The sequence below is a fragment of the Chelonus insularis genome, unplaced genomic scaffold (genome assembly GCF_013357705.1).
Source record: "Chelonus insularis isolate UGA/USDA-ARS -01 unplaced genomic scaffold, ASM1335770v1 contig_410_pilon, whole genome shotgun sequence".
NCBI classification, from domain to species: domain Eukaryota; kingdom Metazoa; phylum Arthropoda; class Insecta; order Hymenoptera; family Braconidae; genus Chelonus; species Chelonus insularis.
The window spans coordinates 40,164-65,909 of NW_023276567.1; the positions used below are offsets into that span (position 1 = coordinate 40,164).

General features: G+C 30.0%; 5 protein-coding genes across 11 annotated transcripts; 3 read left to right on the forward strand and 2 right to left on the reverse strand.

Moving 5' to 3' along the window:
* Positions 1-304: 304 nt before the first annotated feature.
* LOC118069471 (protein SREK1IP1-like) lies at positions 305-1,479 on the reverse strand. Its single transcript, XM_035087607.1, has 2 exons — positions 1,328-1,479; positions 305-976 (listed from the first exon to the last, which is right to left on the reverse strand). The coding sequence occupies exon 2, from the start codon at positions 967-969 to the stop codon at positions 514-516; it is 456 nt and encodes a 151-aa protein (XP_034943498.1). The 5' UTR covers positions 970-976; positions 1,328-1,479; the 3' UTR covers positions 305-513.
* A 200-nt stretch (positions 1,480-1,679) lies between these two features.
* On the forward strand, positions 1,680-3,365 carry LOC118069458 (nitric oxide synthase-interacting protein homolog). Of its 2 annotated transcripts, XR_004690628.1 has the most exons (6): positions 1,680-1,967; positions 2,051-2,162; positions 2,230-2,630; positions 2,704-2,812; positions 2,920-3,056; positions 3,218-3,365. XR_004690628.1 is itself a non-coding variant. In XM_035087594.1 (5 exons), the coding sequence occupies exons 1-5, from the start codon at positions 1,792-1,794 to the stop codon at positions 2,989-2,991; spliced, it is 870 nt and encodes a 289-aa protein (XP_034943485.1). In that variant the 5' UTR covers positions 1,680-1,791; the 3' UTR covers positions 2,992-3,086. The 2 variants fall into 2 exon arrangements, 1 of the variants encoding a protein (XP_034943485.1); XM_035087594.1 differs by lacking the exon at positions 3,218-3,365 and having other exon boundaries at positions 2,920-3,086.
* A 3,263-nt stretch (positions 3,366-6,628) lies between these two features.
* Positions 6,629-16,159, forward strand: cyc (basic helix-loop-helix ARNT-like protein cyc). Of its 4 annotated transcripts, XM_035087589.1 has the most exons (15): positions 6,634-7,276; positions 8,003-8,465; positions 9,546-10,142; positions 10,656-10,727; positions 11,286-11,523; positions 13,281-13,373; positions 13,471-13,588; positions 13,852-14,037; positions 14,317-14,563; positions 14,684-14,822; positions 14,906-15,024; positions 15,099-15,181; positions 15,264-15,427; positions 15,492-15,624; positions 15,695-16,159. In XM_035087589.1, exons 1-15 carry the CDS (start codon positions 7,261-7,263, stop codon positions 15,877-15,879), a joined length of 2,853 nt encoding a protein of 950 aa, XP_034943480.1. In that variant the 5' UTR covers positions 6,634-7,260; the 3' UTR covers positions 15,880-16,159. The 4 variants fall into 4 exon arrangements, with proteins under 4 accessions (XP_034943481.1, XP_034943480.1, XP_034943482.1 ...); XM_035087591.1 differs by lacking the exons at positions 6,634-7,276; positions 8,003-8,465; positions 9,546-10,142 and adding an exon at positions 10,366-10,542 and having other exon boundaries at positions 15,695-16,158; XM_035087592.1 differs by lacking the exons at positions 6,634-7,276; positions 8,003-8,465; positions 9,546-10,142; positions 10,656-10,727 and adding an exon at positions 10,888-10,943 and having other exon boundaries at positions 15,695-16,157.
* Positions 15,864-18,713, reverse strand: LOC118069457 (RNA polymerase I subunit F). Its single transcript, XM_035087593.1, has 4 exons — positions 18,427-18,713; positions 17,961-18,296; positions 16,418-17,883; positions 15,864-15,996 (listed from the first exon to the last, which is right to left on the reverse strand). Exons 1-3 carry the CDS (start codon positions 18,636-18,638, stop codon positions 16,440-16,442), a joined length of 1,992 nt encoding a protein of 663 aa, XP_034943484.1. The 5' UTR covers positions 18,639-18,713; the 3' UTR covers positions 15,864-15,996; positions 16,418-16,439.
* A 331-nt stretch (positions 18,714-19,044) lies between these two features.
* Positions 19,045-24,959, forward strand: LOC118069482 (uncharacterized). Of its 3 annotated transcripts, none has more exons than XM_035087629.1 (4): positions 19,045-19,207; positions 19,281-19,398; positions 19,488-20,833; positions 20,957-24,959. In XM_035087629.1, the coding sequence occupies exons 1-4, from the start codon at positions 19,174-19,176 to the stop codon at positions 24,769-24,771; spliced, it is 5,313 nt and encodes a 1,770-aa protein (XP_034943520.1). In that variant the 5' UTR covers positions 19,045-19,173; the 3' UTR covers positions 24,772-24,959. The 3 variants fall into 3 exon arrangements, with proteins under 3 accessions (XP_034943520.1, XP_034943519.1, XP_034943517.1); XM_035087628.1 differs by having other exon boundaries at positions 19,488-20,456; positions 20,574-24,959; XM_035087626.1 differs by having other exon boundaries at positions 19,488-24,959.
* The last annotated feature ends 787 nt before the right edge of the window (positions 24,960-25,746 follow it).

The following is a 25,746-nucleotide window of genomic DNA, read 5'->3' on the forward strand; positions in this document are numbered from 1 at the left end:
TTACTCAATGTGTCTTGTATCAATGTGAATTTTATCGTGAATCTATAATTCTTTATGATTAATATGATAAATTATATACCACATAAAATGTATACTGTATAATATATTTTGTTGTAATAATGTGTATAAGTAGATTTTATAAAATTGTAATAAAACTAATATTTGTCTTTCATAAAAATTTGATGAATATCACTTATTTCATCTTGAAAAAATTAACAATTAGTTATTAATTTAATAAAATATAATATAAAAAAGTATGTTAAAAGCTGTTTCGAAGTTTATTAAAAATAATTCTTTCAGTTTTTATTTTGGAGTCAATTAAATTAAGTAAGTTTACATTATTATAAAAATATAACTTTGCATGTACATTTAAAATGAATTAATAAGATATTTACAGTCTGAATTCTATGATACATGAGTCATTGATTAAATTGTTTTTATTGATCTATAAAAAAGTAACTTCACTATTATTTTAAGTTTTAATAATAAAAATTTACAATCGAATTCATGTCTTCAATCTGAGCTTTTTGAATGTGATTTTCGCCGTTTCTTTTCTTTTTTATGCTTCGATTTTTTTTTACGCTTTTTTTGTTTCTTCTTTTTATCTTTTTCATCTTCAGAATCAGACGATTCACAATCCGATGAATCCGAATGTTTACTCACTGATTTATCACGAGATTTGGATTTAGATTTCTTTTTCTTTTTATGTTTTTCTTTACCCTTTTTCTTAGCTTCTAATAATTTTGTTTTTAATTCTTTTTCTCTCAATTCAGTTAAAGGTGTTGTATAATTTTCATCACTATCTGAACTCGTGCTACTAACATCTAAAACAATTTCTTTATTTGGATCTACTTTAATAAAATTTCTACATTGATATGTGAGGTGTCCTGCATAGCCACACTTTTTACAAGCTGGTCTAGCTTGCTCTTTATTTTGAGGAATTAATTTTGCAAGGAACTCGGGATCCATTTTTGTGCTATAAATAAAAAACCAATATTTAGACTGACAATTTAACATGAAACCTTCCTATATCATTAAGTTTTCAAATTGATTGATGAGTGAATACGTTATCAGTTTGAGGTTATAATTATTTAGCTGTCCGTTAATAATCAATTATTTCAATTTCATGAATTAAACCTTGAAGGAAAAATTGAATTAAAAAAATTGTTTCTGATATTTAATATTTACTAGAGATTATAGTTTTAAAAAAAAGTAGAAAATACATATGTATATATATAATCAATTTTTGTATTTAATTAGTCACTAAACGAGCTGTAAAAATTCTTACGATAGAATATAAACAAATATTTTTCAAACCAATATTTACCTTATGTCTCAATTAGTAATGTAGGTGAAATATAATACAATGATTATTGAGAATATTAAAACAATACAAAATGAATAAAAATCATCCTTTAGACATAATTGATGTTTGTAAACATGTAAGAACAGAAATCGCCATTTTTAGAGCATACTATGCCTATCCGACTTATGAGTATGTAAAAGATTTATTTATGTAGTTAAAACCAGTAGTTAGATCAAAATTTAAAAAATATATATAAAATTTTTCAAATTATTATTCATTATTAATGAATAAAATTAATTACATCGAATAAGAGCGATTTGAGTTCCCGCCTTTTTTAGTTCAGAATTTCGACTGAAGGGGCGCAGGCTAAGAAACGCAAGATGTCGGATGTTTACTATTTCGGTGTTGTTTGTGCTCTCATTTTCTTATAAAAATTTCTTAATTAAATTGTTAAATTAAATACAGAATACTTTTATCAAACAAAAATGACTCGTCATGCTCGAAATTGTACCGCAGGAGCAGTGTATACTTATCACGAAAAGAAAAAAGATGCTTCCGCATCAGGTTATGGAACAAATAGTCATCGCATTGGTAAAGACTCTGTCAAAGGATTTGATTGTTGTTGTTTAACACTCCAACCGTGCAGAAATCCTGTTGTCACGTATGTTTTTAATTTTTTTTTTTTTTACCACTGTTGAATTTTCATGAAGCTATATTGATATATTCAAAAAATTTACTATCTAGACGTGATGGATATTTGTTTGATAAAGAAGCTATTTTGGAGTATATTCTTACCAAGAAGAAAGAATATGCAAGAAAAATGAAAGAATATGAAGCTCAGAAACGTAAAGAACAGGTAAATAATCATTTTGTTCTATTAGTTAACACAAATAAAACTGAATAATCATTATCACATTTTTTAGGAAGAATCCCAAGAACGAACAGCCAATGAAGAACTTCAAAAATTGGAAAATTTTTTAAAAAGTGAAAAAAATATTCTTTCATCTTCAAAGGACACAAAAGATACTTCTGTTGCATCAGTTTCTAACATGACAAACGGTCGTGATAAATCATTACCAAGTTTTTGGATACCTTCAAAAACTCCTGAAGCCAAACCTGTAACATTAAGTAAACCTGATAAAAATATTTACTGCCCAATTAGTGGCAAAGTATTAAAAATGAAACACTTAATTCCTGTAAAGTTTACTGAAGTGAAAGATCCAGATGATAAAAGATCATTAATTGTCAAAGATGCAAGGTATATGTGTCCAATTACACATGATACTCTTGGCAATAATGTTCCATGTGCTGTTATAAAAACAACGTACGTATTCTTATATCTAGAAAATTTAATATATAATATTTCAATAAAATAATTTTCAACTATACTTTTGTAGAGGAGATGTAGTCACTATGGAATGCGTAGAAAAAATATTGAAAAAGGATTGGATAAATCCATTGGATGGTACAAAAATTGCTGAAAGTGATATAATACCTCTTCAAAGGGTAATAATTTATTCATTTCTATGAGTCATTACAGTAATCATTAAAAAAATGTTTGAAAAGTTTTAGAAAATTAACTCTAACCACAATACTATTTAAATTTATTACAGGGTGGAACAGGATATGCAGCAGTAAATGATAATCTTGAAGGAAAGCACGAAAGACCTGTGCTACAAGCATAACTTTATGCTCTAATGTTATTAATCAAATTCTTTAAATATGTATATTTTACTATATGAAAGTAAAGGTATTAAAGATTTTTTTATAAAATAGTAAATAATTCATCAAATCTTTTGAAGTGCCCTCAGTTAATGCAATTAATTTACATTAACACTAAACATTTATAGTGAGGCTGTAAATTTTCTCGGCATTTCCACGTCGCAATTCCTAATATACACATAATTATAGGTTGTAAGTCAGCCGACAACACTCGACTATGTTCAAGCTATCCAGTCAGTCTCTCTGTATCGCGACACCAACCGCATACGTAATAACTCATTAATTTTCGAATTCATCTGAATATGAAGTAGATATGACCACGAAATGCTGGTTCCTTAGATGTAATAATTATTGTATGTTACATTATTATTATTATTATTGTCAGATAATCAATTACTAATTAAATTGTGCTGTAATAATAACATATTCTTTATGTTGTCTTGATTATTAGGTAAGAAACAGTGAATAAACTACGCACAATTATAACAAGCAGTGCAGCTGAATCTTTAGTCGCGATAGCGGATTTGTGCTGGCTGTTTAGAAGTTATGCAATACTCAACTTGCGTGTACTAACGCTAACGGCGTATGTTACCTCATAAGCTTGCACGATTTTCAATGCGGTCATTTTCCCACCAAACCACTGAACCGTTTGTGCATTTTATGTTGGTGTTTAATGCCCAATCATACGTTAAATCAATCGATTTGCTATAGATATTGAATGATTAAGTAATAATAATGAATAGATAATGATGATAATGGAAGTATTATGAAATGAGGAAACTAAAAAAATCTAACATAAAAATACAATGAGCAAGAAATTGAATTTTTAAAAATAATCCTTAAAAATCGTCTGATACGGCTTATGTAATAAAATTTATTGAGCTGAGGTTAATAGGGGGGAAAAACTGAATCACCGATTGTGAGGTTGTCGACATGAATGATGAGACATATAATTATGACACAATGCAACTTATACCGCCAAGTATTTGATCTTATATGCGCGTGGTAGACCTTGAATAAATAATCATTGTAATGTAATATTACCAGTAAGGAAGCCGCGTTAATGCTCTATTATCAATAATGCGATCGCGTTAATTTCCCTTTTTTTTTTTAGCTTAACGAGTTATTTCAAATGTTGATTTTTTTTGCTGTTTTTTGCGAAAATTGATTCGCTGGTGAATCATAAATAGAATACTCTAGAAAGCAAAAAAAATTAAGAATATTTTGAAATTTATGCACTTTTCTCTCTTTTAATTTTAATTATTTATTTTTATTTTTAGTGACATTGAGTTTTGTTTAGAATCCAAAAAATTGAATAATTAAGAACATTAAAATAATATTTAAAGAACACAAAATATTGCAAAGATGTTCTGGAAGATTTTAAATAAGTATCTAAGTAAAAGGTAATGAAGGTGTTATCACTACTTATTTTTTTAAATAAAATATTCAAAATACCTGAATATATTTTATTGAAAATTTTGCGGTGTATAACTCAGGTATGATTGTTAATTTCCAGGATTAAATTCAACACAGTTCAAAGTAAAGTGGTCAAGAGAGATGGTTTCAAATGTAAATTTTCTTTGAAAACCCAGAGACCAGCTTATGTGAAATCAAATACGGTCAATTAAGACTGCTGCCAAGTGTTAATTTCTCATATATAACACAAATATTAGTGGATTGGCAAGAAAATTTGATCAATTCACGTTTTAGTGATATCTTTGAAGCATATAAATTCATACGTATAGAAGTCAGTACCATTGAATACAAGTAAATAAAAAAATTCACATTAACTAAAATTAATAATAGTATCAAAAACAATGAAAAGCATAAAGACTTGTTTTACGTGGATTGAAAGAATAAAATAAAGCAGGAAACAGATAGAAAAGGATAGAAAAGAAGGGTGGAAGAGATAAAGGTGAATTAGAGGGTTTGTTGAGAACGAGACGAGATCCGTCAACTGCAGCCAGTGTATATCAAGTTTACATAACTATGTTGGGTCAAATTGTTGCACAGTTTGCGTTATCTGTTTCGATTACGTAACGAGAAATTTAGAAACGTTCGTATAAGAGCTCGGGCTTGCAGTATTTTATATTTTAATTAATAAATTACACTTCGATATTTTGATAGTAGAAATAAAACAATTACAAATTTTTCAGATGAAAGAATTCTTCGGCTTTCTTTCTGATGAATCTTCTTCTTACTAATAAGAATCTACGATTCATCGAGCAATCTGACGTTGAGACTACAAATTAGTTGCCAATTATTCAAGTCGCGTGAGCGAAGATGACGTCCAAAGCGTCCGAGGGTTAATCACCAATCGTTATTTGCTCATTCAATCGTCAAAATAATTAGCATCTAGTAGATCATAAAAATATAAACATTCATTAATATATATCTTTAAAAGCCAATAAAAAGGTTTAAGATGATGAAAAACATTGAGTAAAATATAAACAACATATTTTTGTTTTGAAAATTAATTTCGGTAGATGCAATTGAATATTTTTTGTTTGTTTTCTTTTTTTTCTACTAGACTGACCACTAGTGAGATACTGGTGTCATTTTACCAATCAAGATATGAGGGGTGAAAATAGAGATACGCGAAAAAAAGAAAAAAATATTTGTGAGAAAATACAAGGTTCATATTTCTGTGTGGATTATTGGAATCGTAAGAAGAGATAGCAATGCGATGCTAAAGATTCATTGAAAAAATACTCCAATTTTAGAAATACAATGATGAAAAAAAATTAAGTATTATATTATATTGATTGCTAAATGAAATGATGTAAATGAAAGCAGTATTTATTTAAAATGCAGCTTATTTAAAAAAAATTATTATTTAAAATTGAAAAGAGAATATTGTAAATAAAATATATAATAAGCTTAAATGACAACCAATGGGATGACTAAATCTGATAGACAATAGGAGAAGGGGATGAAGTGATGACGGTCACTTCAAACGCTTGCTGCATCCCCAATAATGACGATTGGGATAAGTCCATAAGAGAAACGTTTGCAACTACTGCATCCCTGTTTACCTTGATTAACGTTAATTAATACCGTTTAAATGCACATCTACACACCGATCCATACACATAAATAACTCATGCAATGACCTCGATCGATTTTATCTTTTTATTGTTTATCTCTATAAAACATTATTTCTTTGATCCAACTTTTTTCATAAACCATTTAATGATAAATTTTCTACCCAAGTTCAATATACAAAAGGGGAAGAGTATAGGCATATGTGACATGAGATGTTTGCAAAGCAAAGCGAGACAAGAGGAGAAAAATTTGCTGGTACATGGAGAAGAAACTTTTGAGGATTCTGTATTGTATCAAAAGCTTTCAACATGTGTACATTCATATACAATAATATTTTTAACTATTTTTTATTGGATTCCTTCATTTATTCATGTCTCACAAATATTTATAGCAAGTAAGTAAAAAAAAATGTATATTTAAAGACATGAATGACATAAATTCATTATTGAATGTTGATGCAGATGCATTGGAGAGATAAAGAAGACAAGCGAGATGCAATAAATACAATGGGTGGTGGTTAGCAGGCGGGTTGGTGAGCTTTTGCGGGTTGTAAGCTCACAAGGGGTGGTACCAAGCACCCCCAATTGACGTCGGTACCGTATAAGCTCTCTTACGCAGGGCGGTTTCAGTCACTCCCACCTGCAGCGCAGCACAAGAAGCGCGAACTATCCACTAATAATATAGTCTACCGCGCGACCAGTGTACGTAAAGACCACGTGGCTCAATTCTACGTTTGCTAGACAGCAATCTGTACCTTTCGCATTTTGTTCAGTCGAGTTTTCGCGTTACTGCAGTGCGATTATATTTCTTAAAACATTATTTTCAACTTCTCGTGATTGTTTTGTTTGTTATTAGTTATAATTCAATTATTTTGAGTTGTCAAAGTGTTTTTTGCAATATATTTGTTTAATTATCAAGTTTTTCCAAGTTCTGTCAACATGTCTACTAGTGAGAAAGAGTCTGATGAGATTCCGAATGTTTGGGAATATTGATAGATGCTTAATAGAACGTTAAAGTTACTGTATTGTCATCGAAAAAGAAAAAAAAAAGATATTGTGAATTGATCAAGAGAAACGACCGAAAACAAATTATTTTTTAAACGGCCGTATCAGGAAAAGCGAGGCCACGAACTTTTTTCTTCGTGGACTAACGACGATGCGGTCTCACTTGCTAATTTCACGTGCTGGATGTACGGCTTCTTCGGTAAGTTTTTATTGCATGACTATGTAACAATATTACATCTTTTGTATATTGATGAAAGAGATGTTAGATTAGATAATAATTAATAGATCTTGGATCTTATAGACATCTAATATAAAGTCTTATATACTGTTGTGACAAAGTGCACTTCGAACGTTGCGCAAATCTCGGCCTCTTACATATATCGTCGTTATATCCGCATTAAGATTGTCATCGCTGACTTTTTGTATTTATTTTTTTATCTTATTTTGTTATTCAATGATGGATATTTATGTTGATGATAATTTAATATATACAATAAGAAGAACATTTTAGATATAATAAGTAAATCAATCATCACAATATAATTCTTAATATATTATCCAATAAATAGGTATGAGGTAAAATCGAATAATCATCCGAATAATCGAGAAAGAGAAAAAAATATTTTATTAGTTTAATGACTTTAAATAACTACATTTTTTATTTAATTTATTTCAATGTTACCTTGAATTGAAACAAATTAAAATAATTATATTCATGAATAATTTAACAAAAAACTTTAAAACTTTGAATTTAATTCAATTGAATTGAATGTTCATTGCAACATACACAATCCAGAGCAATAAAAAAAATCCAATTCTTATAACAAATAATTTTATATAAATTTCTTTTTTGTGAATGAAACAAACAAAAAAGATTAATTTTTTTGAAAAATTGGAAAATGTGAAATTGGAAAAAATGTTTTAGATGAGAACAGATTGGCGTCGAACGGAGGTGCCTCGTCAACTGGCTTCATCGAGGACCCGATGGTGGTCAAACAGAATGAAGATTCTGGTTTAACGCATAAATATCCACTAGAAATATCGAAAATTCCAAAATTGTATCCGGAAGAAAGAAAAAATAAGGAATGTAATATAGAACTATCTGAATTGGAAGAGTTCCTAAATTGCCGTAGCTGCAACGACAATAATCGAGAAATGGTGGGTCAAGACATGGCCCAGAGCTACAACGAGCTCTTTCATGCTACACAAGAGCCACAAGAATTTATTTCTCTTGAAGAACTAGGTCCTCGAGTTAGTACAACTGATCATCATAGTCAAAATGTATCTAATTCATCAATCACTGATCATCTTTATGGAGGAAGTCAAAGTGATCAGTCTGGAGGACAAAGCCAGCAAAGGACTTATTACAATTTATCAACTCTTTCTAAGTAAGATAATTTTGATTCATCTCACCACTGATCTGAATTAATTTGAGATTTTTAAATACAAGATAATTTAAAGACATAAACATAGCGTTTGACTTGCGGATGTTGCGAAAATGATTGCGTTTGTATCAAGTACACCTAGGTGTCGATATCGCGCTGGTAAATCTCGTTCTTAAAGCATGATTCTTGCGAGTAGCCACTTAACACTATCCGATATGCAGTTTTAGTTGTCTCAGACAAATGATTATTTTATTTGCTGCTTTGAATTAACCGAGATACTCTGGCGAATGCGTAGATAATATAAATTGTAACAAAACAAACATTTTAAATCAAATATTTATGAAAGGAAGCTTCATGAGGAATTTCAAAACATTATATTACATTTCAAAAATGATAACATAATTTTGAAGAAAAATTTAAAGCAAATTCATTTATTTTATGCTCAAACTTATAGCTCTCTGATCCTATAAATTATTCTTTGTTTAATAATATTGGTTCTTTTTGTTATTTGATGCAAGTTATTAGATTTACTTTGTATTTTGATTGTAAACAATCATTATTTTAATTTACATCGGATGTGATGGATGGATTATACAAAAAAAACCCACCTGAAGTGGCGATCAAATCAATAATTAGTGGTGAAAAATTGACCTAGTAATTTATTCACATTGGATCTTGAGAATAATCTTTAGCTGAGTAAATCAATGATGATTCGTCGAATTATTATCAGGCGCATAATATCACTCGGGCGCGCAATCATTGCGTCATAATCTACACGGAACTTGTTACTACAAACGTATACGCTGCACTTGCAACAACATATAAGTCTCATCAGTGTACATCAACTTGACGTCCTTGGAATGTCCCGAGCATATCAATCTTATAATAAACTACCTACTACGAAGATAATAGATTTATCAATAGTTCTCAAACATTCAAACTTTCTTCCTCCTGTTTATAATTTTGTTCCCCTATCTAAGATTTTTATCATTTTTTTCATAATATAATTTTATTTAATTTATATGTTTTTATTTTACCAAGTTGTAAAAACTTTTATATTAATACCAATAATCTTTTTTACAGTTCTTGTGCGAATGTTTATTTTGGTGACATTTCTCAAGGGAATAATCGACTTCAAGCTGGGGAACCCTTAGCACCAGCAGCCACTCCTGCACCTCCATTATCACCAACAAGTGCGGATATTCATCAGCAGCCATCGACCAATAAAAATGATGTTGAAATTCATGATAACGATATTAAGAATAGTTGTAGTATTATCAATTCAGCCCATACTGTCACTGTTCCAATTACTGCTAGTGTTAGTAATACCACAAACTCAACAAGTACCACCTGTTCTGCTACATTAGATGCCAAAAACCCTGGTAATCGACTGGATGGAAGCACAACTAATGACAATTATGTTGAAAACTCTTGTGGAGTGATTGGAGAATCTTTTCCACATACCGATAGATCTAATCCTTCCACAATGCAAGTTATTCAACAACCTTCTGTTTCTCCTCACCATAGTCATTCTCATCACCATCACCATCGGCACCATCATCATCACCATCACCACCACCATCATCATCAAGACTCTACAGATTCTACAGTGTGTAATACTCCACCAGATCTTTCTGATGATTATTCACCTATTTCACGCAAAAGAAAAATATCGTGCCAGTAAGTATTATTCTTAGAATAATTTCTTCTTTGGCTTTGTAGTTCTTTTTCTCACCTTTTTAAATCCAATCAAATAGCTTAAAAAAAAAAAGAACTATTAACCTTTTTACATCGTATGACTATTTATCCATGAAAAAAAAACATTGACATGCACTTAACCTTTAGTCAATTAGAAATTACTGCAGCTGAAGAATAATTAAAAATATTTTTAGTTAAAAATTTGATTGGCAATCATTTTAAGACGGTCGATCAAAGGGTTAACAGACGTCAATCCCTAGAGAGTTCTCTCCAAGTTATCGAGCAATGCGCTTCAATAACTTTGATTTACACGTAGTAAGAAGAAATATATGTAATATACATATACACCAGAACCAAGATCAATGAATTCGTGGCTCCTTTAGTAAGAAGCCATTTAAATTAACTTTGACATAAGCTTTACATGTGAAAAGAAACACTTCAAATTCTTATAAATTAAACTTTTAATTTTTTATACATGTTTCTTTATTGTTACAGTGATGATAACGATTTGTTAGACGATACTGCTGATGATGTTAAGTCTGTTCGACCGAATGCTGACAGTAAAAAGTGAGTTTTTTTTAACTTCTAGGAAAGACTTTGTTTTGCTAAACAGTAACACATATTTCTACTCATTTGTTTGTGTCTATGTAATTCAATGATATTGTTGAAATGCAGAATTTTTGTAGTGGAAAGAAATAAATGCGAAAAGTACGTAGAAAGGTGAGACTGATCTTGACCTACCTTGGCTTGGAGGAATTAACGCAAGTTGGCTTCGTTTGTGACGTAAATTCTAGTTCGATTTTATAAACTAACAATAAGTGGATCAAATATTGAACCTATTGATTTTGGCAAAAATTATTCAAATTTTTAAAAAAGAAACGAAAATTTTCTATCAAAAATTGATTCATCATAAAATAAAATGAAATGTTTTTTTATTTTAATTATTAAATCAGTAATTAATCTTAATTTTTCTGAGAAAACCATTTAACTTTAAAAATTAATTTATTCATCATTAATATCAAGTGTAATAACTTCAATAATTTATTACATGTATGTTAAATTGATTGAATTATTAAAATGTTATACATGACAGTTAATCATAATTTAAAATGTATTGAATTACAGGCAGAACCATAGTGAAATTGAGAAGCGAAGGCGTGATAAAATGAATACCTATATCACCGAGTTGTCAGCTATGGTACCAATGTGTCATGCAATGTCAAGAAAATTAGATAAATTGACTGTATTGAGAATGGCCGTGCAACATTTAAAAACAATACTTGGCGCAGTCACTTCCTATACCGAGGGTCATTACAAACCAGCCTTTCTCAGCGATCAAGAACTTAAGACACTCATTCTCCAGGTGAGAAACTGTGATTTTTATCACTGAGTCTCAGAACCGAATGAAAGAAAATCAATTATAGAAAGGACATGAAACAAGAAAAAGATATTAACATAGCAAAGGTCTTTAAGTAAAACAAAAATGGTTAAGAAAAAATAAAAAGTGAGTTTTATGACAAAGCGAGAGCATGAAGAAAATCAATTCTCGTAAGAGGCTGCACGTACCACAACTTCAAGTTATTCTCCGTGTATTTGAGTAGAGAGAGCATCGATAGGACTTCTCGCGACTTTCAGAGACTCAAACTTAACGATTGCACAACATGTTACATTTGACCTGTCTCAACAATCATTGAATCTTTGTATAATTTCCCAGTACTTATTAATATTTCATTAATTATTTCATGTATTCCTCTATTTAATTGAACATTATCAATGCTATTAGTGATAATTAATATAACTATTGGGAAAATATTAACATTAAATTGAAACAGAAATTATGATAAAAACAAAAGATATGTAAGCATTGGCGATTACGGTTTCCGCATTCATGTTTTATTGCTATTGTAATTTTTTGTTATTGATCGCTACACTGTTGAATGACTCTTTTTCTTGAACGCATTTACTACTTCTTCTGCCCCTTTCTCTCTTCAACCGATCACCTTATTGCAACTGAACACCGCGTGGGTCTCGTGAATGCTTAGACTATGCACGATTTCTGAGGTCAATTCACTCGAGTGTAACTCGACATTCGTGATAAGTTTACGCTACTAAAGTCTTAAATAATCATTACTCATTGTCGTAGTAATAGGATAGCTTACTTCATTAATTAACCATCTCATTTTATTTTCTTATAGAATTTTTTTTTAGTTTTGATGTCATATAATAGCCGTGTAATCGACTTTTCTGTTTATCTAGTATGTTTTAGCCAAACAAATAAGGTTATTCTGGTTATCTTTAATCTACGGCGATCTAATGCTTTCACGTTTATCGCATTCTCTACTGGTACTTTTGTATTATATCATGTATGCACGGACATTGGGTCTTAAGAAGGATATTAGTCTCTCAGACCACACCCAACATACCAGATCAGATCCTTGATTTAAAATACCAACACTAGTCTTATTTTCTTAACATCATTGTAGGATTTCATTTGTTGTGCAAACAGGAAGAATCTATGGGTATTATAATTTCAGGGAGGAAATCAGAATACAGGAAATATAAATATCAAAATAGAGTGCTTTATTGAATCATTTTCATTCGCTATGAGGTGGATGGGTGTATTATATGTCAAACTTATTAGAAGATATTTTTAGTTTTTCATCAAGAGAAAATCTCTACAAATTATCTGCTACTAAGACCAAGAAGTCAACAACATATAAGTAATATTTTCTACAAAAATTTTACTTTCTAAGTTTTTTTGGTAATTGAATTAAATTTATTACAATTTTATGCAAATTCTAACATGAACTTTGATCGTTAATCTGTAGTATTGAAATATTAACAAGTTAATAAAACAAAATGTAGTTAAAGAGCTATTGAACTATATGAGTAAAATATTAATTTATCAAATAGCGAGAGATTTACACATCGTATCATAGCTAAATTATTCTACCTTCTCTTACATTCTCTCATTTATACGTGCTCTTTTTTCCTTTCTCTTAGGTAGCTTCACCACGTAATCGACTATATAACATTTATTACCCTTCGACCTTACTTTTCTATTAGTTATTGCATCTTCTGACACCTAGCAATTTTCAACTTTATATTTATGTTTTTCAGGCAGCTGATGGGTTTGTCTTTGTAGTTGGCTGCGATCGTGGAAGAATTTTATATGTGTCAGAATCAGTTTCACAGACACTCAACTACTCTCAGGTAAAGTGAAAATTTATTCAGACTAAAATATCTCAAGTATTACCTAATAATTTTTTAAAAAAGATAAATATTGATTTAAAAATTGGATAATTGCTAGGATGATCTTCTGGGACAGAGCTGGTTTGATATTCTTCACCCAAAAGATGTAGCAAAAGTGAAAGAACAGTTGTCATCTTCAGATCTTAGTCCAAGAGAAAGATTGATAGATGCAAAAAGTAAGCTTACACATTAATTATCGATTTGCACATATAATAAATATAGTATATTATCGTGTAATGATGAGTAAAGTACTCATTACACATTGTTGAATGCGTAAATGTCAGTTGAATCGTGTACTTGGCATTTGCGAATTAATTTCGAAAGCGTCACTATACAAGTTTTTCTTTATTACTTTTTTTGTCATTAAAGATGTTTTTAAGTAACTCATATAGTTCTTTTGATGACTCATTAATGATTTTATATTTTTTTTCTAATTAAGCAATGCTTCCTGTTAAGACTGATGTACCCCAAGGCGTATCACGCTTGTGTCCAGGTGCTAGAAGATCATTTGTTTGTCGAATGAAAAGAAAAATTGAAAACTTATCAACTTGTGGTGAATCTCAAGTAAAAGAAGAAACTGATACTACTCCTGGATGTCATAGAAGAAAAAAACAACAAAGTTCAGGTAATTCTTTTATTGAAATTATTAGTAAATGATAATAAACATTTAAATCATTCGTTTATAGCTTATTGCTTAAAATTTTTTATATCAACGAAAATTCTTCTTCTACTTGAGGAATTTGATACGATCAAAAGAATATTTTCGTAAGAATCTCTATAGGTGTCTCGATCAAAGTGTAAAGAATTATAGAATTGCATGAACGATTACATTCAACTGACCATTTCAATACGAGCTATTTTCTTTTTTATAAAAAAATTTTAATATACTTTCATATCTTTGTAGATTGGAAGTATTGCGTTATTCAATGCACAGGTTACTTAAAATCCTGGGCTCCAGCGAAAATAGGATTAGAAGAACCAGAAGGCGAGAGCGATGGTGAAGCATGCAATCTCTCATGTCTAGTTGCTGTAGGGAGAGTTCAACCAGGCCTTCCAACATTCTTTTCAAACGTTCGAACTCCAAGACTACGAACTATAGAATTTGTTTCTCGGCATGCTTTAGATGGGAAATTTCTATTTGTTGATCAAAGGTTTGCCATTTTATTGTTAAATTCTTTTGCCATTATTTTATTGTTTATTAGTTTGTGTAATTTCAAAAACTTTTTTTATAAAGAAACATTTCTTTACAATGAAAACTTTATATTAAACAGGGCAACGCTTGTGTTAGGCTTCTTACCACAGGAACTTTTAGGTACTAGTATGTATGAATATTACCATCATGACGATATTCCTCATCTAGCTGAGTCTCATAAAGCTGTACTACAAACAGCCGAACGTGTTATTACTCAGGTATAAAATATGTTATAGCAAATTATTTAATAAATTAATCCTTCCTAATGAATAGTTCATCCTATATTTTTACAATTTTACAGGTGTACAGATTTAGAACAAAAAATTCAAGCTTTGTAAAACTTCAGTCGGAGTGGAAATCTTTCAAAAATCCATGGACCAAAGATATTGAGTATTTAATTGCAAAGAATTCTGCTATATTGTAAGTAAATGAAATATTTAGTTTATGAAATATCTAAGAAGTTTTATTGTATGAAAAAATATTTATTTTTTTAGCTGTGATTCACGACAAGTAAAAAGCAGTGTTAACCGTTCTGAAGGCTCTAGTATACAAGGAAACTATGATTTTTTCAGTCAAAGTAATTAAAAAAATTTATTGATGAAAAAATTTTTGTAAATGACGATAATAGTAATAACAACAATAATCATTTGGTTTTTCAGATAATGGTAGCTTGGAAAGATTAATTTCTAGTCAAGTTGAGGTGAGCAAAATAGGTAGAAGAATAGCCGAAGAAGCTTTAGATCATCAGCGACGAAACGAAGACTCTCCTTCTCGGAACAGTCCTAATCCTTCACATGACCGTGTTCTTTTGCTTAATACTGAAGTCTGTATATTAATTTTTATTCTATCTATTACTTATAGTAAATTAATTAATTTTTTTTTTTTAGATCACATCTCCAGAAAGAACTCAGGACTCGGGTCAGTCTAATGTGGGAGGTGAAAACAGTAATATGAGCTTGACAAATACTTTCAATCATGTACAGACGAATATTACACTGAATAATATAACAGCTGATCAAGGTAACTACTAAAAAAAAGGTTTAAATAATTATATAAATGTTCACTTCATTTGGGAATATAAAATTTTAAGGAGCTTCTGCTGATGAAAATATGACAGAAATAATAGGAGGTGCAGCTATTAATGAGTCTCCGAATGCTCTTCCATCAGATGGAAGCGATGAAGCAGCAATGGCTGTAATCATGAGTCTTTTGGAAGCAGATGCAGGACTTGGTGGTCCAGTTGACTTTTCTGGATTACCTTGGCCTCTTCCGTAGCACTCTAGTTAATTAATTGTCAAATGAATCTCAAGAAGAAAATCCTATTATCGTGATATTCCAGATGTACTCCTTTTTGTGACTCTTTTTTATTTGTGAAGGTTGCAGGAGGCATGGCTAGTAAGTACAAATAAAAATATGTGTGATTGTTATTTACGTTCATTAATGTGTAAATAGATAATGTTAATATAAAATATAAAGTTAATTGTAATTATAAAAGTATATAAGATTTAAATTTTATTTTTCATTTGCCAAAGTTTTCTTTTATTTTTAGAAATCTTTATTCTTATACTATTAGTATCTTTATGACAAATAATTATTGATTTTATTATAATATTATTATTATGATTCTTATATATATTTTATAATTATTTTATTCCATAAAAAAATTTTACTAATTGTATTATGTCAGAATAAAATCGATTTTCGTTAATCTCGTACTGGCATCATTAATTAATTATTTACAATGATGAAAATATGTACAAAAATAATGTTTAATGATTTATTATAAAATTGGTATTCTATTGTAAAAACTTACAATATAAAATTATGTTTATATTTTATTCTGTAAAGAGTGTTTTAATTTTTTTCTTCACTGCAGTTCCTTCCACGTCTGAAGATGTAAATTCTTGTTTGATGTTCCAAGTTGATTGATTACCTTCTTTATGTTTCTTTTTCTTACTAAACTCTTCTTTTACAATAACTTCTTGCTTCACTTTAATTTTACCAATAGAAACATCATTAACCGGTTTCTTGTCTTTCTTTTTTTTATGTTGACTACTATTAGTCTCTAATATTTCTGTATCGAGGTTATCAAGGCTATCATCGATGTTTTCTCGATCTTTTTGCTTTCGTTTGGATTTTTTACTGAAACTACTTTCAGCATCTGATACAGGCTCTTCTTTAATTTTCACAGCTAAGAAATTTTCACTAGTTGATTTTCGTTTTTTCTTCTTAGTAGATTTTGTTGGCACTTCAGTGAAAGATTCAGTAAAAGTATCTTGTGATAAATTTGTATAATTATTAAAGTTATTAAGAAATGAATCATCGGTTTGATCTCGTTCACTTTGTGATAATTCGGTAGTCCGATTGACAGGAGAATTAGGTTGCTCTTCTTTTATTTTTTCTTTTAATTTACTCTTATGTTTAGAACTCTTTTTGGGAGAATGTGGAGGCTGCTCTTCTTGTGATGAATTTTTAGAATATTCAATATCATTATTAAATGATATGGAATTTGTTTCCGTTTCGTTAAAATCAATTTGTTCATTATTTTGCTCTACTTTAATTTTTTCTCTATGTTTCTTTTTAGAAGATTTTCGAGAAGTTTTCTCTTCAACTAACATTTTTGGTGTTTCCGTTTTATCATTCTCGGAAAAGAGCTTATTCCCTTCATCATTAATACTACTTTGTTCATCATCTTCAGGCGTGCTACGTTTTTTCTTATGTTTGCGAATTTTCGGAGAAGGTTCCGAAAAACTATTCTCTTCAGTATCTTTATGTTTACGCTTCTTAGACTTTTTAATAGATATTTCATTTTCAATCACAGATGGATTTTTTGAATGATTAAATGTACTATCATCAGTTAATGTATTATTTTCATTTTCCACGTGTCGTTCTTTATCTTTTGATCTTTTTTTCTTGTCTTTTTTTGATAATTTTTTTGACTTCTCTGTTCCATTTAACAATACGGAATCATTTTCATCTTCGTCACGTGTAGTAATAGTACTTTCTAAACTAGATTGTTTTTCACAAATTTCTTCTTCATTTTGAAAACTACATTCAAGTAAATTTGAATCATTTTTATCTTTCGTGACTTTATTGACACTTCGTGTCTCTTCATCACTTAAATCACTGTTTGTTGCACCCAAAAAACTCAGCCGTTTTGGTTTATTCGGTTCTTTATTTTCGTCCATCTTTTCAGTATTATCATTGTCTAATTCTTCATCACTATTAAAGAATTGATGGGATGATGCTGTGTTAGAAAGGTGATGTGTTGACTTACCACTACAATAATAGAAATAATATTAAAGAATAAATTATACGTAAAGTTAGTTGAATTGATTAGAAAAATGAGATAATACCTTGGTAATAGTTGTCCCCTAATAAAAGGTAACTTGCCTTTCAAATCAACGTGCTCAATAGTAAAAGTTACATCGTCACCAACTTCTAAATAATGCCCTTCCCAGTTTTCTTCTTCTTTTTTTGGTATTGATACATTAAAAACTTTATGGACCAATACCCCTATATAATTATCGGCTTTTTTATTGACTACGCCAGTCAGAACGCATTGTTCTTGAGGTTGAAATACATAAAAATCAGCTTCAATATCTACATGGATGAAATGAGAATCATATAAAATTGTTCCCAACTGACTTATGAGTTTAGGATTTTTATATGCTAAAAGAAGTCCTTTAAATCTGAAAATTATTATTAAAGTCAGATGAATATTACAATGATGATTAACCTCAAATTAAAGTATTTCGTTTCACAGTTGTCAGTACATAATATTTGAGTTATAAATAATTTGCAATTCAGTTTAATACTTACTGCGGATCATAAATATTAATCGATGAATCTAAAATACCTTGAAAAGCTTTGTTTAGATCATTTAAATGTATCGGATGTAGAGCAACGTGTTTTCGAGATCGTTGCATGCTAACACATGAATTTTTATCATTTACAAGTTTTTTTAGTTCTTCTATAGACCAAGTTATTCCTAATAGAATTCTTGGTTTCATTTTATTGATATAAATACACATTTATTTAGTAATTTTAAAGATTACTTAAATGTTATTAACAAGCATGCTACAGAAAAATTAAATTGTAAAATTTCAGCGCTGTAAAACAGTGTGAAAAGTGGCAAACACAGAAGTCATCACGTGATGCGCTTGCGACATGCGCAGTTGAGAAAACTAAAATACGTTTTATTCGGATTAAATCTAAGATGCAATTACTGAAGATATTTTTAGTAAATTATTTGCTGTTACAAATTAATATTTTGTAAATTTCTATTTAAAAAAATGTAACTTTGATGTGTATGTGTATTATTGAGCTGTCAAAAGTTCTAGAAATGAAAATTCAAAAAATGAATAATTTCGCGCGTTATCGTTACAGAGACATCTGTTGATCTTCTTAGAATTTATAAGAGGTTAGGTATCAAGTGAACTTGTTTATTCTCCATATGAATGTTAACAAAAATGTATAATAAATAAAATAAATATCATACTTTAATAATTTTATTGAAAGTTATTATTTTTAATTATCCTTGTAATTTGGGGAAGATTTTTCATTAATATGGATAGTGATCAATCAGAAGAACTATTTTCAGGTGAATTATTAGAGCATTTTATTTTCCATTAATAAATTATGATAGCATTAAAAATATTTTCTAATATATTTAGACGATGATAGCGAAGAAAATGTAAGGGATTCGAGTGTAAAATTAGCTGAGATCAATCCCTATTCTACACATTTGAATTATTCACACTTTTCATATGAATGTTCACCGAGTCAGCAAAAGTGAGTGAATAAATATGAAACAAATAAATTATTTTTCTCCAATAAACCATACATTTAACCATACATTAACGAATAATGTAATTTTTTAGCTTTTCCAATTCAGCTGAAATTCCTACAACTCCTCTTAGTCTTATTCCACATATCTCCAAAGCTCAAATATGGACCAGTGATTTAGAAACTCCTAATGCCAAGGATGTAAAGCAAATAAGTTCCCCTGTCAATTATGATCCGGTCTGTCAAGACAATTTAATTAATAGTCAAAAAGTTAATCACACTACTAAAACTCCGGTAGCATTGGATAGTCCCAGCAGTGATGAAATAGTTCCGGGGTCACAGGAAAGCTCAAGAAAAAAAAAGAGAAAGCGACCGAGCCGTCGTATTTTGAATAATATATCTAATAGGTTCAGTGATGATGATATTTATCCAGATAAAAACAGTCAAAAAAGTTCTCATAATGAAGACTCTGATTTTTCTAATGATAAATTAAGTCCCATTAAAGAAGATTTAATTGAAGAAAACTTAAATGAAGTTGAAAGACTACATAGTAAAGAAAATAAAAGTTTTAAGACAATAACACCAGCGGAACGGATTAAACAATTGAGAGAGAGAAAGAAATCTGATTGTTTACGTAAAAAACTCAATGTCATTGATATACCAGAAAGTGAATTTGTAAAAGAATTTCAGGATTTAGAATGTCATAATCAATCCTTCAATCTTTCTCAAAAAAATATGTACATCAGTACTTATGATAAAGTTGGTTTAGTACCATTTTCTCAAATTATTGAAGACAACGATGAGATTAATAAGCATTTGAATGAGAAAATTAAAGAAAAAGATGATGAACCAATGGATTTTCAAATAAATGAATTGGTTGACGATAAAATTTTTCGAGGATTTTCCTTTTATTCTCAAGAGAACAGTAATTTTATCTGCTCTAGGTACAATAATTTTCTTAGCAATAAAGTTGATGAATATATCTGCTCCTCAACTAAATATTGGAAGATTATGGAAGGCTTTTGTTTGGATGAAATTGAATACAGCACGGATATAGCTGATAAGTATAAAAAATTTTTAGATCATTATTTTAATGATAATTTTTCAATTTCAAAGAAAAAATGTTTAGAACTTATTTTCCCTCCGAAAAAAAGTGTAACTAATTTTTTACCTCCGATTAGAATGTCTTTGAAACAATGGTGGAGTACTGCCAGTGGAAAAGAATTATTTGTTAATGTTAGTGCAGTTCATCAATCAGAATCATGGTTATTAGAAGATGATTTTTGTCAACATAGTATTGATATATTGTTACCAATAGATAATGAAGCTGATGTAAAAAATAAATTAGTTAATTCTATGCATGAAAATCAACAATGCTGTAAAACAGAGTTAGAGTTTATTGAAAAAGTTTCTCAACTAAGTGTAGAAAGTATCAATCAAGGTAATATAAAAAATTCATGTGATTTAGAAGTAAAAGAAATAGATGCCATTAATGAAGATATTGAATCAAGAAAAAATACTAATTATATGTTTTCTGAACCATCTCTATCACCATTCATTCCAGAACCACAACAAAAAGACTCAACCATAAAAAGGGCATTGGAAGATGCTCAGTTAATGCAATCAAATTCTAATGCAGGTAATAAAGATATTTTTGACCATATCTGTGGATCTGATAGTGTTCGTAAAAAAGCAGCACTTCATACTGAAAACTATACCTTCATTCAACCAACACTTAGAAAGCAAGTGCCTTCAATCTTAGAAATAAATAATAAACATATTAATGATGGAAGAAATAAAAATTCTACCCATAAACTTTCTTTAAAAAGAGAAGAAATAAATGGAGAAAAACAAAATAACCATTTAGAAAATATACCAATAAATCCACCGATGATAGGATTTCAAACTGGTCGTGGTAAACCAATAAAAGTACCTGAAGATGCTTTATTAAAAGCACAAAATATGATTACTGAGATAGAAAAAGATTTAAATACAGCAAATGAATTTGAAATAAAAGATTTTGAATTGGAGCTGCCAAAATTAAGTAAACCAACTACTTCAAAGCCATATTGTCCTAATGAGCAGCATAATGAGAGTATAAAAAACTCCAAAAAATCAATGCTTACGGATAAGGATATTGTTAAAAACATAAATGAAAAGAGTATGGATATCTCGATGAATTCGGAATTCATAAAATTTCAAACAGATAGAAATAAGAGTATAAAAACATCAGAAGACATTTTATCGGAAGCTGAAAATATATTTACGAAGAAAGACTTGGATTTGAATGAGTTACAAATTCATTCAACAGAAACTGAAGTAAACGCGGGTTATAAAAAAAATAACACAGTACCTGAAACTATAGTGTCATCGATAACAGCCAAGTCCACTGATGATTTTATTACGCCTGGAAAAGCGTCAACTATTCCACCATTGATAGGGTTCCAGACAGGAAGTGGGAAAAATATAAGAATATCAGAGAATGCTTTGTTAAAAGCAAAGACTGAAATGTCTAAAGACATGGATGAAAACGTTAATCTTGAAGAACTAAAAATTTCAAATCGCTCAAAATATAATCCTCTTGTATCAGTTGAAAGATCCACTATATCCAATAATATCGATAATTTTAGAAAAAGAAGACGAGATGATGATGAAACACCATTAGGACGAAAAAGAGCTCGAACGGGTTTAGATCTTCAAAAAAGAAAACTGTTCGAAGGAATTGAAGAAGAAGATGAAGCGTTAATGCAAGCAGTAATAGAGTTTGATGAATCTCATGTTAATAACGACAGAAACTTCAGCGACATTAATTTACAGGCCGTAAAAGCAGTCGATGACACTGAAGTAAATTGTTTAAACTCTTCAAGTGTTATTACTGATGAAGTTCGTGACAGTGTAGCGGCATTTTTGAAGGAAGAAACAAATTTCAATGAAATCGGAGACAAGTGGATAGACAATGAAGATAATAGTAGTTGCACTAGGAAGTTACTTAGAAGTAGAACATCGGTTGGATCATGCTCATGTCCCACAGAACAAGAAGATAAAATCAGCGAGTTCCGATCTGTAAAAAGGCCTAGATCTTATCCAGGTTCAAGTGAACCAATTAGCGTAACAGTCCGTGATTTTAAGTCCCCAACTAAATCTCTTAAACACGACTCTATTCCAGAAGAACTGTTCTTTGAAACTCAATTTTCTCAAGATATTACAACTACATATTCAGCAGAACAACTTCAAGAGCAGAGATCAGCAGCTATTCTAGAACAAGAAAGACGAATTTTATTAAAGAAACGGTTTAAGGAAAAACCTGTCATAGGATCATTATGGAGTAATAAGCAAACAAACGATCAAATATCATTAAAAAATTATTTTGATGCTCCCCCATCACTATCAATTAATCAAGATTTAGAAAAAGATATTTTCAATTCACTAAAGTCTATTAATTCTTTCACTGCGGAGAATTATCAATTCAATTTGAACGAATTTTTTGGTCAAGTTTTTGTGATGAATCATGCTGGTGGCATTTCACTAGGTGATGGAGCAATTTTAATCCCTAATGAAAATAATTTAGCTGGCTCTCATGAATTTAAGCAAAGTTTTTTAGCCAGTCCAGGTGTAGATCCATCATTAATACCTAATGGCTGGGTAGAAAATCACTATAAATGGATTGTATGGAAACTGGCATCAATGGATCGGCTGAGAATCTCAAGGAAGTTATCTGGTAGATTTCTAACACCTGATAGAGTAATGAAACAATTGAAATACCGGTACGATAGAGAAATAGATCGATCTCAACGTCCGGCATTAAGAAGAATTTTAGAAAAAGATGATGTGCCTTCGAGAAGGATGGTATTATGTGTTTCAAAAGTTCCTGAAGATAATTTAGGTCAAGAAAATAAAAGTAGAACTTTAGAGTTGACGGATGGATGGTATTCTGTACCTGCAATCGTAGATTATGCAATTATGCCTTACATAAATTCAGGTAAAATAAGAGAAGGAACAAAGTTAATGATTTTTGGTGCTGAACTTCTTAACCACGAAGAAGGACGTTATCCTTTGGATATATCGAGTAATGTTAGATTGAAAATTCATACAAATTCGATGCGAAGAGTGAAATGGGATACTAAATTAGGTTATCAACGACAGTGTGGTCCGATGAAAACTACTTTGAATGCAATTAAACCCAATGGAGGTATCATTGGAAAATTCACTGTTGCTGTAGCTCGAATTTATCCTCTTTTATTCCGAGAGAAAACTTCCAACGGAGAATGTATTATTCGAAATGCCAGATGCGAAGAAAAAGCCGCAATCGCTTTCGAAAAAGAGTGTCAATTGAAAATGGAGTCAATGTATTTCCAAGCTCAGCAATCGACTTCAAAATCCCAACTAGAAGATAATTTAAGAAATAATCTTCCAGCTAAAAGGAATGTTACACCGATTTTGAAGATTAAAATTGCTGATAATAATTGCGCTGCTACATTATCTGTTTGGTCGTGCGATGAAGATATGCAGAGTACTTTCAGAGAAAATACTTGCATTACAATTTATAATGCTTCTGTTTCTGGAAAAAAAATGAACGAACTTCAGATAACTGCTGGAAGGTCAACACATTTTGATATTGCACCGTCGGATTCTGTTCCTACTCATTATCCAAGAATATTTTCTTCATTAGAAGATGTTATTTCACCTGAATTTAATCCTAAATATGGAGAATTTGATACTATTGGTATTATCGTATCAATTGGACCTGCTCCACACGGCATGAGAAATTTCGAGACAGTAAATATTGCATATAAAAAATATGATGAAGAGGATTCACCATCATATTATTTATCTATTCTTTTTTGGGAAGGTGTTGCATCGTACGGTTTTTCTGAAATAGCAACAGTTGGTTCTTTTATTGCTTGTGTTAATCTTGAGTGGCGTAATAGAACTTACAAAAGTATTCCTACAGCATTTTGTACAGAAAAAACTTTATTAACACGTAATCCAAGGCCGAATTATTTACGACAAGAATTTGATGCTTTTCGTGCAAGAATCAACGATCTGCCTGCTTATATTGAATCTTGTGCGACAATAATTCAGGCTGAAGTTGATAAAAAATCACATAAAACTACTCCTAGTTCCCGTGACAGTATTACTTCTGATAGGAGATCTTCAAATAATTGGACTCCTGAAAGTAGAAATCATAGTCTAGTCAATCCAGATAGTATAACAAGAAGTGCTACAAAAAAAATGGCCATCAAAAATCGCTTAGACAGACTGAGTTGTTATGGAGATGCACCTGATTTATCTCCAATTCATTTAACACAAACATCTAGAGTGTCTTCAGATTTTCGACCACCTTCTGCTCAATTACCTAAATCATCAAAAATGGAATGATCGTTAGATTATGTAGAATAAACGTACTTGTATTCTTATTGTTATTACTTTTTTTGTTATTTTTGATAATGAATTGAATAGATGTTTCTATCTTTAACTTCTTATTTTAAGGCAGAAATTATACATAAGATTCGCTCAGTATAAACAGAGAATTTACTGTAAAAGTTATCTCGCATTTGTTAATTAAGTTTATGTCATATTTTAATAAAAAGTTTTTGTACAACTTTTGAAATTTTTTGTGTATGAACTGATTTTTTAATAAATTATATGCTGCTTTATTTTATTAATATTATAATATAAAATAAAAAATTTTCACTTATTTATTCATAATTTTTTGTATTAATAATTTGCTTACTAAGCAATGGTCGTTATTTCTCTCGGAAAAAAGTAATTTATGAGCTCATTCAAAGTACTTGTTGATTTTTGGAAAGCTTGAGCTTCTTAGTATTAGCTTTCAAGAATTCCCCAAGATTTTCCGTTCATTGCATTATTTTATTGCTAAGTAAAATTTACTTACTAAATTACTAAAATCTAAGGGTAGCCTTGCAACCATTGTAGACTGAAGGTATACCTGCCAATTGATGCATTTGTGATAGTATGAGTAGCCGGTACAGAGTCCAGGTAAATTTCTTGGGTGTGTGAGAATGTCATCAGGTCAATCAGCCATTACAACAAGTATACAGAAATGAAACTATTCAATAAAATCCAAGTAAATATATATTTAGGCACCTTTTGCAATCTTAAAATAATGGTTTATTACCCTCCCTAGGTTGCGGATCTACTGACCTTTTCGTTTTATTTATTCATAGTCGTTAGAAATTCCTATTTATGACCTGACACTTGTCGATTCCGTTGTATACAGTTGCTTCGACACAATATTAAACGTAGAATTTACGTTTTAGATAAGTGTAAATTTTTAAATGACTAAATTCTATCTAAAAATTGACTCAATAATTAATTTAACAACAAATATAT

What these genes read in the sequence shown, in the direction of transcription:
- LOC118069471 (XM_035087607.1), bottom strand. Translation starts at nt 969, where the DNA reads ATGGATCCCGAGTTCCTTGCAAAATTAATTCCTCAAAATAAAGAGCAA.
- LOC118069458 (XM_035087594.1), top strand. Translation starts at nt 1,792, where the DNA reads ATGACTCGTCATGCTCGAAATTGTACCGCAGGAGCAGTGTATACTTAT. An exon ending in TGTGCTGTTATAAAAACAAC is followed by an intron (nt 2,631 to 2,703) that starts GTACGTATTCTT and finishes ATACTTTTGTAG; the next exon opens with AGGAGATGTAGTCACTATGG. An exon ending in ATATAATACCTCTTCAAAGG is followed by an intron (nt 2,813 to 2,919) that starts GTAATAATTTAT and finishes AATTTATTACAG; the next exon opens with GGTGGAACAGGATATGCAGC.
- cyc (XM_035087589.1), top strand. An exon ending in AAAAGAAAAATATCGTGCCA is followed by an intron (nt 10,143 to 10,655) that starts GTAAGTATTATT and finishes TTATTGTTACAG; the next exon opens with TGATGATAACGATTTGTTAG. An exon ending in CCGAACGTGTTATTACTCAG is followed by an intron (nt 14,823 to 14,905) that starts GTATAAAATATG and finishes ACAATTTTACAG; the next exon opens with GTGTACAGATTTAGAACAAA.
- LOC118069457 (XM_035087593.1), bottom strand. Translation starts at nt 18,638, where the DNA reads ATGTGTATTTATATCAATAAAATGAAACCAAGAATTCTATTAGGAATA. An exon ending in ATTAATATTTATGATCCGCA is followed by an intron (nt 18,297 to 18,426) that starts GTAAGTATTAAA and finishes AATAATTTTCAG; the next exon opens with ATTTAAAGGACTTCTTTTAG. An exon ending in AGGGGACAACTATTACCAAG is followed by an intron (nt 17,884 to 17,960) that starts GTATTATCTCAT and finishes CTATTATTGTAG; the next exon opens with TGGTAAGTCAACACATCACC.
- LOC118069482 (XM_035087626.1), top strand. Translation starts at nt 19,174, where the DNA reads ATGGATAGTGATCAATCAGAAGAACTATTTTCAG. An exon ending in ATCAGAAGAACTATTTTCAG is followed by an intron (nt 19,208 to 19,280) that starts GTGAATTATTAG and finishes TAATATATTTAG; the next exon opens with ACGATGATAGCGAAGAAAAT. An exon ending in TGTTCACCGAGTCAGCAAAA is followed by an intron (nt 19,399 to 19,487) that starts GTGAGTGAATAA and finishes GTAATTTTTTAG; the next exon opens with CTTTTCCAATTCAGCTGAAA.